Here is a 19,091-nt window from a genome sequence, read left to right on the forward strand (position 1 = left end):
TATGAGGGAAATACCCAAGTCTGGAGAAGGCCATGTGGAATTACAAGAGAGAGTGAAATCCAGCACTTGCATAGGATGGGTATAGTGTGTGTTTCTAAGAGACAGGAAAACCTCATAAAGCATGAACCATCTGGTAGAGCACTTAGAGGATCTTGCCTCCATGTGAGGAATAATTAGCTCTGGACTAAACATGTGCTAGTCTTTCCTATTGAATCTTAAATGTGACATCCAAATACGTCAACAGTTTCCAAGTAAATTAGTTGCATTCTAGAAGAAAGCTTTAAAATATCTGTGGGAATACAAGAGCACCCAGTATTGAATTTAAGAACATCTGGCATTCAGTTGAAAATTACCCTGTTATCACATAAAATTTTTAAAAAGTACAATACATAATGAGAAACCAGCTCAGAACTGACAGTGAAAATTGGAAAACAGAATTTTTTTATAACTTTTAGTTTTATATGTGTTCATAAAGTTAGATAGAAACAGAACATACATAAAAGAATGAAATGAAACTTCTAGAGTTGAAAGTACAATGAGTAAAATGAAAAAAAAAACACACTAGACATCTGCAGATTAGACACTGTAGAAGAAAAAATTAGTGAACTGGAAAATAGGAATAGAAACTATCTCAAATAAAAAACTGAAAGAAAACATACAGGTTGATAATGAACATCAATTAGTATTTGGAGTCACCAAATGAGAGGAGAGAAAGGAGCAAGAGGACCAAAAAACTGAAGGAATAAAAATTTGAAAATTTACCAAATTTAATGAAAAAAATTGTAAACTTGCAGATCCAAGCAGTTCAAAAAAATCCCAAACTCCATGAACATGAAGAAACCGTAGCAAGGTGCATCATGATCACATTTTTCAAAACCAGTAATAAAGGGAAGCACTTAAAAAGCAATCAAGGGGAACCTGTGTTCCTACAAACCTACAAAGATGAGGCACCACATTTCCCATGAGCACAGGAGTGGGAAGACATCTGTAACACCGAAGAAACAGGGAGCCGGCTGCATTCCTCCTATAGTAAACTGGTCTTAGTTTGGTGTCTAACAGATGCAACATGTCCCTAAAGAAAGCCTCCAGGTTGCTAATTACATTAGAGCAGCTGTAGAGCTAGCTATAAATGGAGACTCCTCCTAAGCCTAATGAGAGCCTGGACTAACCTGGAAATGGACAGTGTTCATCCCCTGGGCAGTGGTGCCAGAGAGAAATGCTCACATAAAACACCACCTGAATTGGACAGCACTCTCAGAGAGTGGAGGCTGCCATGTGCCACCCCAACACTCTGTTCTTCCCATCCTGCGGAAGAGCAAGCATGCATACACCCTGAGTCGAAGGCTCCAGCTCCCCACACAGGGGCCACAGGATGAAGGGATTCATGTTCCTCCCTCCCACTTGGGACCCTAGCAGCACCTTTCTGGCAGAGGTCATTAACACCAACCCCGCTAGTGACAGCAGCGGCTTTCATCCTTTCTTCATAGATCCTTTCAGAGGAGAATGCTGTTGTCAAACACTGAAGCACTTGATGCTGTAAATCCACCTGACATCTTCTCTCATCAATTAAACATGTAAAAATCTCCTACTGTGGGCTGGAAACTGAAAGATAGTTGAAAAAAGGAGAACAATATGACTTGGTCTCTTCTCTTACAACAAACCTGTGAGTAAAGAGTTCAGATAGCCGTTGTATTTGCTGTGCTCAGAGTGTGTGCAGCTCCAGGGTGACCCTGAGGCCACTTTGACAAGGAAGTGGTAAGGCAGGAGGAGGCCCACTCCCAGCATTATTGGTTGAAACCTCAGAGCTAGGATTCCGTGACTTAAATTCCCTTTAGTACTCTAGTATAGGCCATTATTTAGGGAAATACCAGCTGTCATAACAAAGGAATTTCCAAACATGCAAGGGCCTAAGCAAGAAGGAACCAGGAAGACCCTTTCTCTTCTGGTATCAGAGTAAGGGCAGGGGTTAGAGGCAGGAAGCCCCCGCCAGGAATTAATTCACCCAAACTGAGAGCGGCTCTGTCATCCTCAACATGTGGCTCACAGAACTGCCCACATCACCACTGTCCACCAGCACGAAGCGAGAAACAACACAAAGACTCAAGTCCATCACAGGAAATGTTCTGTTATCAAAGCCAGGTCACACCTGTAGGTCCTTTCTTATATCTGGGTTCCACTCCTGGTCACCAGAAAACAAATGCTTCCCCAAGATCCTGCTGCACCAACATTGAACAAGGATTTGCAGGTAGGTGATCTAACTCCAGATTCAATAAAAATAAAGTTCTCTCTTCTAGTGGGACAAGGATTTGCTAACATATCCAATTCATGTTACAAAAATGAAGCACTTACTCACTAAGATAGTAATCTTAGTAAAAAAGAGTTTCCCTTGAGTCACTGACTACCTGAGCTTCTACAACAACTCTGCTCTGCACATGCAAGACCACATGGCCTCACCAATGTGGTTCCTCCAGACCGTGCCCTAAAGTCAAGTTTCAGATTTCCCCTCCCCATCACCTAATGGAAGAAGTGGTTTACCATCTCCAAAGTAGAATGTTTTCTGGATTTAAAAGAAAAATATGAAGTTCACCCCCTCTACCCATGAGGCGCTGTATTTAAAAAGACAAAAAAAAATAGGTATGTTAAAGGAAAAGTTTTCCAACCTGCTATCTAAGAAGTGAGAAGAAGAAACAACTGAATTATTTTCATCAGATATTGAATAAAAAATACGGCTGTATCCGCCCTGTCTGTGAACACAGTGACCGAGAGCCTGCCCCTTCCTGTCTGCATGTCTGCATCTCTACTGCGGAAAGGGCAGGAATGTCAGCACTGTCATCTGAATTCCGTCCTGTCAGTCACCCCTTCTCAGTGGTGTGCTCATACAGTGCCTTCGTGAAGGAAACACAGGAGACTCAGAATAAGATCTAATCATCTTGAAGCCTGCCGGGCCTCCCCTCTACCAGAGCCACTCTTAATCACAGAAAGGCATTTCTAAATGCCAGTCACACCTAATGATGATCTTTGATAACATTTGCAATAAAAAAATAAATAAAATCTTCCTGTGTTCAGACAGGTTCATTTAAATTTTTTTTTTCAGTTGTAGATGGATACCATAGCTTTATTTATTTATTTTTATGTGGTGTTGAGGACCGAACCTAGTACCTACACATACTAGGCAAGCACTCTACCACTGAGCTAAAGTCCCAGCTCCAGAAAGGTTCATTTTTAAAGAAAAGTTTTTTTAATTGAAAATTACTGATTTTTAAGATAGCTGGAGAGCCGGGGAAACAGGTATACTTGTTCTTATTTGTTTAGCAAATATTTCCTCCGGGTCTCTCTTGCTGCAGCTTGACCTTCTTTATCTGTTCTTACTGTGAAAGCACATCAAAATGCTTTTTTTTTCCCCAGGAAACCCTATTGGCTGGAAATTTATAATTTCAGCATGAATACATGCAATAAAATTCAGTATTTGCACTAATCTGATTCACATTTAAATAATATAGTCAGACAAACGAAAAACACTTTAAACATACTGTAACTACCATTGACTTAACCAAGATTTGATGTATTGAATTGATTTATTGCTTTGCAAATATAAGGAAATCCTTCATTAGTCCTCCCCATTAGAGATACCACTTTAAAAAAATAGATTTTAGAATTTTGAAAAGAAAGCTAAATAATCCTAAAGGACAGCACTGAATTTAAAGAGCCGACACCCACATCCCACATTCACTGTAGAGAAACCCATCGTGAGAAGGGCCCAGTTTCTTCACAAATCCTAGAGCAGCCACCAAACAGTTCTTTTTCAACCTCAAAACCTTGGTCATTCAGATTATAATAATAAAACAAAACAATGTGAATCATGCAGGGGAAAAAAAAACATGGTTTCTGACTATTTAGTACATTGCTTTCATAGTAAACTTCCAGTGAAATAAGGCTGAATAATTAATTTGGGGGAAATGCTTTCTGCCCTCTTATCATGAGAGCAAGGTACCATGATAAATAACGCGGTATTGCCAATCAATTCAGAAGCAGATTTCATAATGTAGCCATCTATACCAAACTCATCATATGTATTTCTCATTGTATAGAATGGGACTTCAAATACATATGAACCTGAGATACTGCAAGATGCTCAAGTGCTTCTGAAAGATTAAATTATATTTGGAGGATTTATGTTCTCGAACGTGACCTTTCTTTACCATGTCAGAAGAAAAAGTGGGGTGCTGGGTATAGTGTGCACACCTGTAATCCCAGCCACTCAGGAGGCTGAGGAAGGAGGATCAAAAGTTGAAGACCAGCCTGGGCTAGTTAGCAAGACTATCTCAGAGTAAAATAGGTTTCAAAGACAGGGATGGGGATGTAGCTCAGTGATTGAGGGTGTGCTTGACAAGTATGAGGTCCTAGGTTCAACCCCATTACCACAAAAAAAGAAACTAAGGAAGGGGAAAAAGGAAGGACAGAGATAAAGAGAGGGAGGGAGTCAGAGGGATGGATGGAGGGAAGAAGAAAAAGTGGGGAAATGACGACTTTAATAAAGTCAGTGGGAAAATGCTTTTTTTAACAGGAAAGAGTTTAATTTCAGATACTTCTAAAGCCAGAGTACTCTTGAAGAATAGAAAATTAATCAACAGATTCAGAATTTTAGCAAAATATAATGGGTTCAGCCTCAGAACAGACTATTTTGTACTTAAAGGAGAGCGTTATCTTTAGTTACTTAGTAAATTATTGGGATTTAAAGAGGGAAAAGCTAAATTACAATGTTAATCTCCTTTTAGGGACATAATCAGCTTAAGCAGAATTGCCTCATCTTAAGCAGGAGAGAGATTTTTAGAAAAATTATAGCTATCAGTTGTGTTTAGAGACAGGATGCAATTTTTCAAAATCAAGCTCCTCAAAATCCACATTCCAGAGAAGCAGCCTGGGCTTAAAGGGTTAAAAACATTGACTTTACATTATCACCAAAACCTCCCAGTACATGCAGTGAGGAAATTTATTCATCACAGTTTTACGTGCCAGTAAACTTTGTTTTACACAGTTCACTTTAGGTTCACCTCTGAGCCCTTGTTTTAACTAATGGAAAAAAAAAATCTGGGGTGTGTGGTGTAGAGAATGGAAAGAAAAATCAAACAGACATTTCTAGGTGAACTCAACCAAACCAGCTGTTTTGTGGTCCCTTCAGGCTTAAAGCGTGGCTACCTTCCCACTGTCAGCCCTCCTCCTATCGTTACCCTCAGCAGTTGAAGCTGAATTTGGGGGGTCTTAGAGGCACATCCTGCAGAGGAAATGGGAACTGGATCATGAATTGGTTCCATTTCTCAGTCTGGAAGCACCTCTGTCCTGTCTCTTGTCCAGGACACACACAGATGTGCTGGTTGGTGACTGGGCCATCTCTGGCCCATACCCTCCTCCCTTGCTGCTCAGCTCACTTGATGTGCAGCCGTGTCCTCTCCATGCCCACCATTCCTATGTGCAGCCTCCTTCTTGACCAACTGACCTCTTTACAGCTCTTGTGCAAGCCCATTCTCCATTGACCTGTACACCTTGTCCATTTAAGCCACAGAAACCCTCAGGGGCTATCCTTTGCCACACTTGCACCACAGGAGCATTCTCCAGACCCACAAGCCATGTCACCATCCCTACCCTGTTGCCCCCACTTCCGAATGATAGCAGACTGCTTGACCTCCTATAGCCACTGCTATGGTTCAAGAAGCAGCAGCACAGTTCTCTTGAGTCTGCACTACCATCCTCAAAGGGGGGTTCAGCAGCAGCAGGTGTGGTCTTGGGACATGCCAGAGTTCAGGTGGCAACCCCCACCAATGATGTTACAGCTCTTGTTCTCTCCCCAAACTCTGTCTTCCTTCTCCCAACCTAGAGGCTCTGTGTGAACTGCAAGGAGAGGGCAAATTGTCTCCACCTCTTCTAATGGCCTTTCAGAGGTGACCCATCTTCTACTTGGACCTGTGCCCTTCAGCCTCACACACTAAGCACTTGTGCTGGCGCATTCTGCAGCTCACGCTTCTCCCAAGGAAGAGGCATGAGCAAGGAGCAAGAGATAGCCACAGCACTTCTTCCCTCTGCACCGGCTGCTCAGTGCCTGCTGCCCTCAGTCTGCATGTGCAGGAGCAGAGTTCATTCCTCAGGTTTCTATCTTAACTGCCATGAGTTATGGACCCTTTTCTCTGTGTCTTCACTTTTATGACAGTGTCGCTACTTCTACTGTAGTTTTGATTAAAACTCTTGGCAACCCATACACTCTTCTAGCCACTGCAGGGTCTGCTCTGCTCCTGAGGCAGTGTGCTTCTGGTTAGGAAGAACCCTTGTTAGCCTGGCATGTCTATGCTGCCTGCACCTGTGAAGCATTCTCCATTTCCTAAACAGCTGTATCGATAGCATGGCATTTTCTAAACAGCTGTATCTATAGCAGGTCATCCCCTCTTTTAACTTCTCGCTGACTGACACATGTGGATTGCACATGACCTACTTCAGAATTGGTAGGCTGATGCTTTACAGAGCATTGCAAGCACACATTTTTGAATGCGTAAAAGAGTCTTACAAACTTGCAACATCTTTTGAATGCAATTTAAGTAATTTATTCTGAGTTACCATCTACTGTGGTGATACTACAGATCATCCATACATATACAGATACCAAGACAACTTAAATTTGCTAAATAAAATTTATTAATAATTTGAGTGTCAGATCCATTGTCTGGTTATCCTATTCACTTAGGGAGAACATATTCCAGTTGACCATTTTCTCATATCAAAAATGGCCGACTCATACCCATTGGGGGCACTTCATGGCCATTCGTCCATTGCTGTTACTCTCAGATCTGTTCCTCTCAAAGCTGAAGGACTCTCATTACTTTCCAAACACCAAATTATCTTTCCATCCAACATCTGGGGAGATTTCCAAAAGGTTAAAGCCATGACTGTTCCTTCTTGGCTCATTTCAGATATGGCTAGTCGTCCTGCCCATGTGGGAGGAGAGATGAGAAAGGGCAGTGTCTGATTGAGCTAGCATCGAGGCTTAGGCAAGAAGGAAGGAAATGATGGCAAGGGGAACAATGTCAGCGGATCTGGAGAAACGGGACCCAGGCTCAGCTTCACGGGTGACTCCCATGGCTGTTATTTAACATCTTTGCGTATAAATCTCTTCTTCTATAAATGTTAATGCTGACCTCCCTGAGGCCTGGAGATGGCATACGCAGGAGGCATGGGGCCTGGAAAGAAGTGGTACTGGGGAGGAGGGCCTGCTAGGGCTCCTGCTTCAGCCTGCCTAAGCCACCAGGAGTGTCCCTGCAGTCCCCCCAAAGGTCAAGAATTCTCCCCAGTGTTAAGATTTACTGTTGCTGTTCACCTTGCAGTATGCCCTTGTTGACGCTACACTCCGACTGCCATTCTGTTCCTTCCTTTTTCTAGCTTCCCTCCATGGTTTCAGGTATGAGCCCAACCAGGAGTAGGCTGCCTAAGCTCAGGCTTGTGGCCTGTTCTGGGCTGGGTGCTGGAGGCCCAGGACTTTAGTGGTAGGGAAACACATGTGTCCAAAGGAGTCATTTTCCAGCATGTGGGTCCAATGCGCCAATGCGTGGGCCATGGTACCAGGGGAAGGATCCTCCTCCCTGGGAAGGATGTCAGGCCAGACGTCTAAATCCTAAGAAGCAGCTTCAAACCACTATGCTCGTCAGCATCTCAGATTCCTGGCCATCCATCTCTTTGCTCTCTGAGAGTGGGGCTATAAAGTAGTTTCCTGCCACCAAGAGACGTCTCAGTGGGTTTTATCTGCTTTCCACCCCTCAGGCTTCCTGAGCTCAAGGACAGAAGGGGGCAGGAGAGAAGCGTGCATTATTGGATGATGGTGATAAGAAACTGTGTGAATGTGACTTCTGACGTAGGACAGGATGAAGTTGTTTGTTTTTTTTAATCTCATATTTCATGCAGGGCTGGGCTGAGGATGTGGCAGGCATGGCGTATGCCCTACGTTCACTGCCAGAGGGGGCTCCCTGCCTGCCACAGGTGAGAGCCAGCTCTGGGGTGCCTGCCCTTTATGGGGGAAGGAGGGTGGAGAGGGCCCGTGGGGGAGGGGTGGGGAGGACTGGTCCCCAGGAGGACTCCCTCAGAATCCAAAACCTCATTCCGTGAACGCAGTTTTCTCAGCTCAGAAATGAAATTGCAACAGATCCAACCCTTACGTGTCAATTATTGATTGCACCCTCTTCTCTGGGACACTACAGAAGAATGTAAAGCATGTATGCACATGTAGGCAAAGCTTTTGAATCTAAATCTTGAATCTCAATCTGCATGCTTTACTTCTCTGATACTGCCCATACATTTCAATTTGAAGCGTTAACTCTATTCCATGAAGGCCTATGAACGCCAACCCCCCAAAAAACATATTTTTATGTCTTACTTTATAAATAAGACATTGTTTTATGACCCTGAACAGAATGCATTTTGATCTTTTTAAAAAAATAAGTTTACAATTTTCACTCTTGATTGTCAATGACATGTTCACCCCCCAACCCCACCCCTGCCTTTTCTCTTTACTGTTCAGCAAAGGTCTTACTCCTTTGTGTGTTTGGCAACTGATCTCTCTGCCACACCCCCTCCAAATTCAGAGCTCTTTTGCAAATTCACCATGTTCGATTCATCCCACTCTCTATTTTTTGGTGGTTCTTTTTTGAAAATCTTATTGAGAATGGCCAGCCCTGCCTGTCCCAGCTCTCCACATCTTAAAGCATTAAGCACATCCCACCAATGGCTTTCAAACTCAAGTGCTAGAAATACCGTCACAAGAGAAGCGAAGTGTGGTTCATGGATTAACCCTGAAACCTTTATTTTTTTATGTTGAAGGCAAAAAAAAAAAAAAAACGTTAAATCATTTAAATGCATGTCTAACTCATTCAACCTATTCTACAACTAGGTCTTGATAATGCATCCTTTGGCTCCTGTAAACAGCCGTCTGAAACCCACCCATAATATTTGCTTATAGGCTTTTCCAGCTCTGTTCCTAATGTCCTTTGCCTTCCCTCTTTTGGCAGTGGTCAGTCTATATCCGAGCCGCTGTCCGAAAAGAGAAAGGCCTGCCCATTCTTGTTGAGCTGCTCCGAATAGACAACGACCGTGTGGTGTGTGCGGTGGCCACGGCGCTCCGGAACATGGCCTTGGACGTCAGAAATAAGGAACTCATCGGTATGTTCTCTGACTCAGAGTCCCAGTTTCTCAGTGAAAATGCTTTCTTATGGGATGTGTGTGGCGAGACCCACGGGTGGTGACACATGTGTGAGCAGATGCCGTGCGTTTATTAGCAGCCTCATGTTTTCCAGGTCTCCTGCTTCAAATCCAGTGAACTGATGATCATTTACAATTTAGAGGGAAAGGTGGTTTTGTTGACCTTTTTCATCCTTGCAAATTAAAAGTGACCACATGCTGAGCACTTCATCCTGTCATCCTGAGTCCCTCAGAAGACTGTGTTTGCCTCCCTCTTGTGAGCTGAGGAATCCTGATGGGGTACACATCCCTTTGCTCCCCCTCTCTATTTTCAGTTTATTTTGGATGAGACCATACTGAATCCTTAATCCTATTTTTTTTTTCCTAAATCACCACCCCATGAGATACTGAGGACCTTTGATTGTTGATTCATTGAAGAGGCAATACACTCACATATTTATTCAGCAAACCTGGGTTTATAATCTACTTCACACCTGGCCAATTCCAGGGCTGGAGATTTATATCAATGAGTGAGACTAAGAGAAAGTATTGACCTTGTGGAGTTTGCATTCGGGAGGGGGGAGGGGTCCGATCAGCAAATGAAGCCCACAGTGTCTTAGGAAGGCTTCACGGGAGAAATGGAGCAGGGCAAATAAGGCTGTGATTGGTAAGGTTTCGAGTTCTTTTTCAACTCACATGACATACAGTTAATCTTTCTAAAGTGTAGAGTTTTAGTGCCATTTGGTAATTCCCAGTGTTATGTAACCAGGACCTCTGACAAGATCCAGAACGTTGTCACCATCACGAAGGGCCATCCATGTGTATTCAACAGCCCTGTCCTCCCCCTCCTCCCCGCCTCGGGCAGCCACAAGCTGCTTTCTGTCCATGGGTTGCCCTGCTCTGAACCTTTCAGGTGCTTGGAGCCAGGTCATGTTATTTCTTTCCTTTCCTTTGCTCAGTTTGGCGTAATCTCCTGTGTCTATTTTTGTTTCATTACCTAAGCTTTTGGAGTCAGATGCAGAAGAAAATCATTGCCTGGACTGATATTGTGTAGATTTTCCCATTTTCTCCTGTGAGTTCTATTGTTTCAAGTCTCCTGTGTATTTATTTAATCCATTATATTAAATAATAGATATTTAATCCATTTTCAGTTCATTTTTTTGTAGATGATGTAATGTAAGGGTGCAGTTTCATTCTTCTGCCTGTGGATATCCAGTTTATTGGTGGGATTTTAAATGAGAGGTCAAGGTAGGAGTGGTCAGAAGGTAACTCTTGAGCCGATACTTAAGGGCAGCAGATAGCCATGCAGATATTTAGGGGGAAGAGAATACAGGGGCAGCCCTTGCAGTCAGCTCCCTGGAGTGAGAGCTGGGAGCAAGGCTTCAAGGAACCTAGTGTGTCTGGTAGGGCAGGTGGCGGGAGCCCAGGTCAGAGAGGTCTCCTAGTGCCTCTCTCTTTGTAGGTGAAGAGGCCAAGCTGGGGAAGGATGAGGCTTGGGGAAGGATGACCTCACAGAAATTTGGTGGAAAACCACTGTGGTCTCCATGGATTATTGTCCTGATGGAGAGGCATCTGGTATGGAGATGATTCCTGTAGGATTGTTGGTCAGTTTAGAGAACACAGTCTGGCAGACAGAGCAGGTAACAGGTGTCAGTGGACAGCATCTGGAGACTGGGCCAGCTACTATGGCCAAAATGCAGCTTACTTGTGGCCTCTAGGGAGCTGGGAGAAATAAGATATGAGTGTACCAAGGAACAAGACTCCATTCCTGAGCAGCTGGAAGACCAGACCCTTTATCTGAGAACCAGATACTTTTTCTGCCATTTCATAATACCCATCAGATTCTTCAGTGAAAACCAAGGCATTTGCAGTTTTTTAGCCATTTATTCAAATTGAAACCAGACTTCAAATCTGTATCTAGTAAATTCATCATGCGTGCAATATGTTAAAAAGTAGGGGAAAAAAAACAGGCATGGTGGTGCACAACTGTAATCCCAGTGGCTTGAGAGACTGAGGCCAAAAGGCACACAAGTTCAAAGATGGCCTAAGCAACTTAGCAAGACCCTGTCTCAAAATAAAAAATAAAAACTGGCTGGGGATGTGTCTCAGTGATTAAGTGCCCCTGGGCTCAATGCTGGAAAAAAAAAAGGCAGGAAATCAACTTGAAATTTGATATTTATAGTTAGTTTGAGTTTAATCTAATTTTTTGTGATTTAAGTATATTTTGTATATTTAAACTAGGTCATTAGCTCAAAAGGTCAAAGTACCCTCTCCATATACACTTTTGTTTTCCTTGGACAAATAGCACTGGGGCTTCCAATAAAATCCTCTCTCCTCTGTAACGTGGAGGAAAAATCAATAGCTAATCAGTCTACTGCCTGGGTGCTAACTACTGGCTATTGTGTGCTTGTGTGTTTTATTTCTTTTGGTGGATTAAAATATAACAAAATAGTGAACTATTGATTGGGTTTCTAGCTCGTAGGCATCTCTTCTTTCTCAAAAGCCAGTTATCTAGTTCTCTCTCTGAGGCAGGAACATTTGGAGCTCCATATTGCTCATGTTAAATTAAGCTTTTACTATCAAATGTCACCAGACAGGAAATGGAGCCAGTCATTTAGAAGCAGAAGTGAAAATATCTAAAGTCATGGGCTTTACAGAATCAATAACTTTTTTCCTTGAATGAGAAGAGCTGAATTTTAAAAAACATTAGATTCCCTTAGAAGAAAGAAAATGTGACTTTTGCTAACTCTTCTACTTTAAATATTGCCATCAGAGTAGGTGTTTTGTAGGGAAATGATATGAATAACTTTATGCATTGAAACCTGCAGTTACTTTGAACCTAGACCAACAAGAAAAGGAAGAGTGAATGTGAGGTTCTTCTCCCGTCGCTCTCACTGAAAGATGTGGTGACCTCGTCTGATTTCATTTCTTTAAAGCTCATCTGTATGATGACGACTCCCAATGCTGTCTGAGGTCTCATGGCCAGCATTCTGCCCACTTGTTCACTCACTGGATGTCTAATAAGCATCTCCAGTATAACATGTCCACAACTGAGTTATCCACAGACCTGACCCTTCCCAAATCTCCCCATTATAGCAAAGGGCATGTTGCCCTTGATGTGTGCCCAGGAAAAGACACCTTGGGGTCTTCTTCAACTCATATTCACCCCACTTTCATATCAAATCCATCAACAAATGTGGTCATTCTCTTGGATTTTCCCAGAATCTAACACTCGTTAGCATCTTCGTGGCGTTCTCCCTGGTCCAGGTCTCCCACTGTCTCTCCCAGGTTTTTACCGTGGCCTCCTACCAAGTCCCTTGCAGACCCATTATTCCTGTGTGGTTATTTGTACAGCAGCACAGTGGTGCTGTTAAAACCTGAATCATCATGCAATTTCTTCACCCCAAACCCTCCTCACCACCGTCCAAACTAGGTCTTTGTAAGGCAGATGTGACTCTATCAGACCCAGCTCCCTGTCACCTCCCAAGACACCACATGTGGCCTCTCCACATCAGTGCCTTTGCTGTGGACATCAGTCTCTGATTTTCCTTTATCACAGGAGCCAAGACCCTCCCTTGGGGCCATTGAACTTGCTGCTCCATCTTCCAGGAGTCCTCTTCCCTCAATTCACTCCATTTCTTACCCAAATACTATATTCCCAAGAGACGTCTCACTGCCCACCATAAGAAGCATCCCACCCTATCTCCTTCCCTGCGTAAGTCTTCTCCACAGCACAACACTGATCACTTTCTGATAGACGCCCCAACTTAAGGTGCTTCCACTTACCTTTACAGTTGTGTGAAAGCAATAACTCATTCAGTAGAACCTGTACTTACAATTTGAATCTTGATCTTTTCCCAGGCTAGTGATATGAAATCTGATCCTCTATCTTGATACAGTGACAGCAAGCTCCAGGTCAGCTAAGGGACCGCAGCAGGTGGAAGCAGTCTGTATCTATAGTGTGCCGTGTTGCTGAGCTGTGCTGTTCAGTAGGTTAGGTGCATTAAGTGTATCTTTGACTGACAGTGTTTTCAACTTACGATAGTTTATTGTGACTATAACCCCATTGTAAGTCGAGGAATGTTGTACCTAATTCTCATCCTTCTTCTCTCACTGCAGTGTGAACCCATGGAGGGCCAGAAGCACTGCCTTGTTTATTTACTGATGGGTCCCCTGTGCCTAGAACAGTGTGGTTCCATGTAGGGACTTAATATTTGCCAAATGAAAGATGGAACTAGATTTTTCTTTTCTACCCATCATCTTCAAACAAACTCCAAGTCAGCCAAATAATAAAAAAGAAAATTAACTAAAAGAATAACTAGGGAAAAGGGGTTTATGTTAATAAAAATAAAAACAGGTTATTTCCTTCTTAAAATATGAGACGCTTGGAGACACTCAGAATTTCAGAAGGAATCCAGTTTTTCTATCATTGTTTCTGGGGTTTACAACTGTCCATAGATTATTTTGTAAGTAAGGGGTTGGGGTGGGCTGGCTGTCACATTGTGGTCACAGAAAATCTTCCTTGGGCTCCACTATCTGAATAGCTCCTAAGAAGCTATTGAACGATAATCACTCTGCCCTGTTAGGTCTAATGAGAAGCCTACAGCAGCACCAACAGGAATGTGACTTGCTCTACCTCTCCATTATCTTCCTCCTGGGGCTGTTCCCATGGTGCTGTGTATGTCTCTGTGATAAGTGGTAAGTATGCTGTAGAGAGACCCATGTGCTCCGAATGATGTAGCACAGTAGCTGAGGTTAATGTACATCTGCACATTTCTTTGCAAACTTCAAAAATGTTAATTATCCTTCTGAGTAGGGAAGACTTTTTAAAAAAAATGGAAATAACTAGCTTTGGTGAGAAGGCAAAAAGGCTGTACAATACTGTGTCACTTCAACAAGTTTAGCAAGTGCCACCTGTTTCAGCACTTGGACAATTCCTGATCAAAACTGCAGGCCCAATCCCCACCCTCCACCAACAAAGAAAAAAAAAAAAACCTAAAGCCTGACAGCACAAATAGCACATATGAACTTACACTTGCTGACCTCCTACCTGTCCTTGAAAGCCAGCTTCTGGTGGCTCCTACAACCACCCCTTCCCCAGACAGATCTTTACTTGGGACCCAGCAATGGTGTATCACATCACAAAACTATTTCGTTTATCTTAGGTTTCTGTTGTGTAATTCTATCTTCTTGTTGCCTCTTTTTTTCCACGTTTGTGTCACATCCTCCCCACTAAAATAACAAGCAGGGAGGGTCAGGTTAAGGTTAGAGCTAGGATTCAGGCTGTATGTAACTGATATCCCATAATGTCTGGTACTCTGCTGCGTCCATAACAGGCACTCAGAACACGTTTGCTGAATGTGTCAGCTGGCAGATGAGTAACATGGGTCACTGTTATGAAGAGCAGATCTAGAGGATGTTTGGGACTCCCAAGTAGGGAGCGAAGGGCAGGGTTTATGTGGATGTGTTTCAGCCCCTTTCCACAGGGTCTAGCAGCAGAGTAAAGAAGCTCAGATGTTCCCTCAAACCCAAGACTCTAAGAACTCATTCTGCTGCTGCTTAGAAGAGGTTTGAGACTGGGGGAAATAGTAAAGCTCTCTGTATGTGACTCAGTCCCTGCCAAAGCTCTATGCTGGACACGCTGCTGCAGTGACATTCCCAGAGCCACAGAGCACCCTCTCTTGACTTCTCTGGGTGGTGGCTGCTTGCCACACTTTGTGGTCAGGACTGGGATGCCATGAGCATCTCTCCAGCTGCCTGTATGTCTCCCTAGGCCTAAGAGAGGAGCCTGCTCAAGGTGCAGCCCTGTTGCCCTGGTCCTTTTGCCTCATCCTTCTGGGTTTGCAGGACTCTCCCTCCCTCTATCACTGTTTGTATGGTTGGTTCTCTACATTTGTGATGACCTCTGAGAGAGGTTCTCTGACATCCCCCTGCATGTTCACATCTATGCACCATCCATCACATTGGTTAACCATCTTTTCATGGTGTCAGTGAGCTGAGCTTCTGTCCAGGCAATCTTCTCCTCCCTGTTGGAGTTGTACTCCAGCCTCAGTGGGACACAACCAGATGCTGACTTTTTCTGGGGTCAGGATGCAGCTCCCTGCAATATGCTCCTGCAGGGAGGGTAGAAAAAGGAACCAAAGTCTCCATGTGAAGTCAGAAGTCTCCAACTCTCACTTGCCCACACTATTGAGTCACAAAAAAAATAAATAAAGGTAGTTTCTTGTGTGGAGTTAGCTACTTTTTAAGCAGTCAACCCATTGCTCTTCTCCCTCCACAAGCTCTCAGATCACCCTTTCATCCTTTTGGGGGGTTCAGGGAGTTAGAGAAGAAGTAGAGATCTTCCTAACCTTCTTTCTTGCCCCAATCGGTTTTAAATATTCAGATAAAAGATGTTTATCTGGCCACTCAAAAGACTGCTTCAGGATGAAGAATGCTGGTGATATCCAGTTCTGTCTTTAACTGAAAGTACAGACTGAATGAAGAAAGTGGAAATGCTGTCCACGAATGACAACCACCCCTTCCCCAGACAGATCTTTACTTGTTGAGAAACATGTTTTCCTTTGGAGAACGAGGATGGTGGGGAGACAGAGGGGAAATCTTCATCATATCAGTGCTATCCTGAATGCTGCATAGCTTTGTACACATTGCCTTTCATTTGGAGATCCCACAGCTGAATTTTTAAGAGGTATTTTATGCAATTCTAGACCTGGAAAAGGCTTATTTTTATTCAAACTTTGAAATATATTCTTTGCTCAAACCCTTAATCATGCACAAGAGCATGTTCTCTGGGGAACCAACAGATACCTGCAAATGCTTCTCAAGAAATAATTCCTCAAAGTCTGCCTGGCTTCTGCAGCCCAGGATTGAAATAAGTTCCAGGTATCATCTGTCTGCCTGTGGAATACCGTGTTGCCTGCACAGCATCTCCCGGCAGAAATGGAGAGCAGAGGGCCCTGAAATCTCAGGGCTTCCTACCAGTTAAAATAGATGCCGTGTGCTTTATTATGTTCCCATCTTGGGAACGTAGGTTTTGTGTGGCAAAATCCCCTGGGGTATGGGCACCCCATTAAGAAACAGACCCCTTGTGGGTCACACATCTCATGTCGCCCTAGGCACCCTCTTTCCCTGTGCTTTTGACCCTGGTGAATTTGTGCTTGGGGAAGACTTGAGGCTCTGGAAACCTCTGTGCCACTCAGGGAGGGAGGGTGCTATTTTCATTCCTGAGGATATGTAAGCTTCACTTTATTAAGTAGATATGAGGACATTTTTAGAAACATACCTTCTCTGCTCTTCAAAACATGCTCTTGAGCCCAGGGCAGATGTTGTTTTAATTAAAACATATGCAATTTCAATTAGTATTTTAAGAAGAAGCCTGATTTCCTAGACAAGGCGATTTATCAGAGCACTCTGCTGGCTCTCCTTAATAACTTGATTTTCACAAGCCACATTTGAACAGACGGAAAGTGCTGTACTTTGGCAGAAACTTCCCATCTTCTGATGAGGTGTCTGTGCTGGAGTGCTCTCCTCCTGACCCCAGAATCGGATCTTACCAGTGCTCCCTCCCTTTTCTATGAAGCCATGGGTCCTTTGCTAATTAACTTTAGACACCTATTGGGGAATTTGGGCGGCTGGGTCTGGCAGATAAGAATTCCTTGGAAGGGGAGTTGTAAATAAATCAAAGAGCCAATAATTATTTTATTAAACAAGGCTTTAATGATTCATCCCTTGGAAATACTCTGTGAGGGGAAAGGCAGAATTGAGAAATTTCCAGTTGATTCAAATTCAGGACCTCAACTCAAAGCCTTCAAGAGAGAGACAGAGACAGACACAAATACAAGAGAGACAGAGGCAGAGAGAAAGAGATCCATTCAGCTTCACTTTGACTATTTAGGTATTCATTTCCTGCCTGGCAAACAATTTCAGAGGAAAAGGTTTAGAGAAGTGGAAGAGGAGAAAAAGAAAGGGTTCCCCTCGAATACCCCAAACAGATCTTGAGAATCTAAAAATAGAAAAGAGGATTTAAGCAGGATAAAGTTTTTAAATTGTATTCCTTTTGAAGTGTAAATTCTCCCCCCTTGTGAAGGAAATAAAATAAGGAAAGAAGGAAAGAAGAAAAGTCTTAATCGTGTGGCAAGAAATTGCAAGTTTTACTCTCAAACAGGAAAAAATAATGGATTAGGAAAGAGTTTAAATTTAAAGACAATACTCTTTTAATCATTCTGACTTAAAATTTGGTTGTGTTTATTATGCTGCAATAACTGAGCATTTCGCTAAAAAAAAAAAGAAAGGTGTAGAATGAATTGGACATAACTTTCCTGTGTTCACGTATGAACCAGTGTAATTCCACATCATGTACAGTCAAAAGAATGGGAAATCATACGCCATGCATGTATAATATGTCAAAATACATTCTACTGGCATGTACAACTAAAGAGAGCAATTTAAAAAAAAAAATAAGAATGGTGTCGGCTAATGCCCTAAATCTGTCTGGCCAGTGGTTCTGCCCAGAGGGGACACAGGGCAATAAGAAGAGTAGACACCTTGAAGAGTCAAGCAGCCTGAGCAGGAGGGAGGCAGGAGACCTTGAGCCAGGGAGGAGCTGAGAGCGTGGCAGTGCAGCCCTGCAGCCTCTGCGTAGGGAGGCCCAACCAGGACACTGGCTTGTGAAATGACTCAGACTGTAGCAGCAGTCCCTGCTCCAAAGCCCAGTGTGTCCATCTGCAGACAGGAGTAAAGGAACATGTAGGGAGAAAAGAGGAGAGGCAAAGAATCTAGCCCCTCCTTAGAATGTCCTGAAATTTTTTTGTAGAAACTTAGTAGAAATTCAGAGGGGTCTTTTTTCCGATTCCCTAGAAAGTTCATGAAAATTGACTGCCTATCAGAGTAGCCTGGTATTTTTAAGATGTAAAATAAAATTTTCTATTCAATTTTCATCTTTAAGCAATGTCAGGAAAAATGAATGACTTTGTAGAAAAGAGTAATTTTTTTTTTAAAAAAGTGGGTTTTTTCATACATAATGTCCTTTGAGTTCCAGATTGTATCACCTTGGTCATTCGGTACAGGCAACTGAACTTGGGGAGTACAGACTGGGCTGATGCAGACAGATGTTAATGTGCAATGTACTGCTTTTTAATTAAGAACCAGTTACATTGCAACATCACCGCGGAGGTTATTCAATGTTCAAGATAGACCAAAAGATAAAAATCCCCCTGGCCCTCACCTTGAGGCCTGAACAGTTTAATTTACTTGTCAGAAAGGAAAGTTATGGCCATGAAATGGAAAGTAGATGCATTAAATTTTTAATTGAATATTAAGTTCACAGACTAATACCTGCAGCGTGTGTATGAGTCTGGTTCATTTTAAGAGTGACCTTCTTTCTCTGGAAATGTTAGAAACCTCATGGTTCTGACTTTCAAGTCATCATCAACTTTACTTGTCAAACTCTAACCCAAGTCCTGGTTCCCTGCTTTCTGCCATTTTCCCAGTGACCAGTGCATGGAAACTGATTTATTCCTTGGTCTTCATTATCCCCCATGCATTGAGTCCCCCCTGGTGTTATACCGATGCTTCCTCATCGGTATAACACCGGGGGGTGGGGGGGGGACTTACCATTCCTGTGCTTTCCCCTTCCAGTTCCAGTCCACAGTAGGTCAAGTCCAGTGCACACCTGGTGTCCTACCTCCCTGACCGTCATGAAGGCCTTCAGTTAAGGGCTTCTCCTGTTCCCCTGACACAACATGAACCTTGCTGCCTGGCTTTTATTTCAACCGAACAGTTTTTCTGAGAGCCTTGGTGATCCACAGCACCATAAGCATGTGATGTCTTTCTTCCAGTCTTGCTCTAAGCTTCTCGCCACATTTAACACACTTGTTGATCTT

The 19,091-nt window shown here is 43.2% G+C and overlaps 1 protein-coding gene across 12 annotated transcripts in view; it reads left to right on the plus strand.

Annotated features, from left to right (window-relative positions):
* Ctnnd2 (catenin delta 2) overlaps positions 1-19,091 on the plus strand; it is an 849,641-nt gene that overhangs the window by 738,428 nt on the left and 92,122 nt on the right. For 10 of the 12 annotated variants that reach the window (XM_078018082.1, XM_078018091.1, XM_078018106.1 and 7 more), the window contains 2 exons: positions 7,942-8,016; positions 9,042-9,192. In XM_078018082.1, the coding sequence (XP_077874208.1) occupies positions 7,942-8,016; positions 9,042-9,192 (226 nt within the window). The remainder of the gene's footprint in view (positions 1-7,941; positions 8,017-9,041; positions 9,193-19,091) is intronic. The other 2 variants (XM_078018095.1, XM_078018101.1) reach the window with 1 other exon arrangement.

The sequence above is a fragment of the Ictidomys tridecemlineatus genome, chromosome 1 (genome assembly GCF_052094955.1).
Source record: "Ictidomys tridecemlineatus isolate mIctTri1 chromosome 1, mIctTri1.hap1, whole genome shotgun sequence".
In the NCBI taxonomy this organism is placed as follows: domain Eukaryota; kingdom Metazoa; phylum Chordata; class Mammalia; order Rodentia; family Sciuridae; genus Ictidomys; species Ictidomys tridecemlineatus.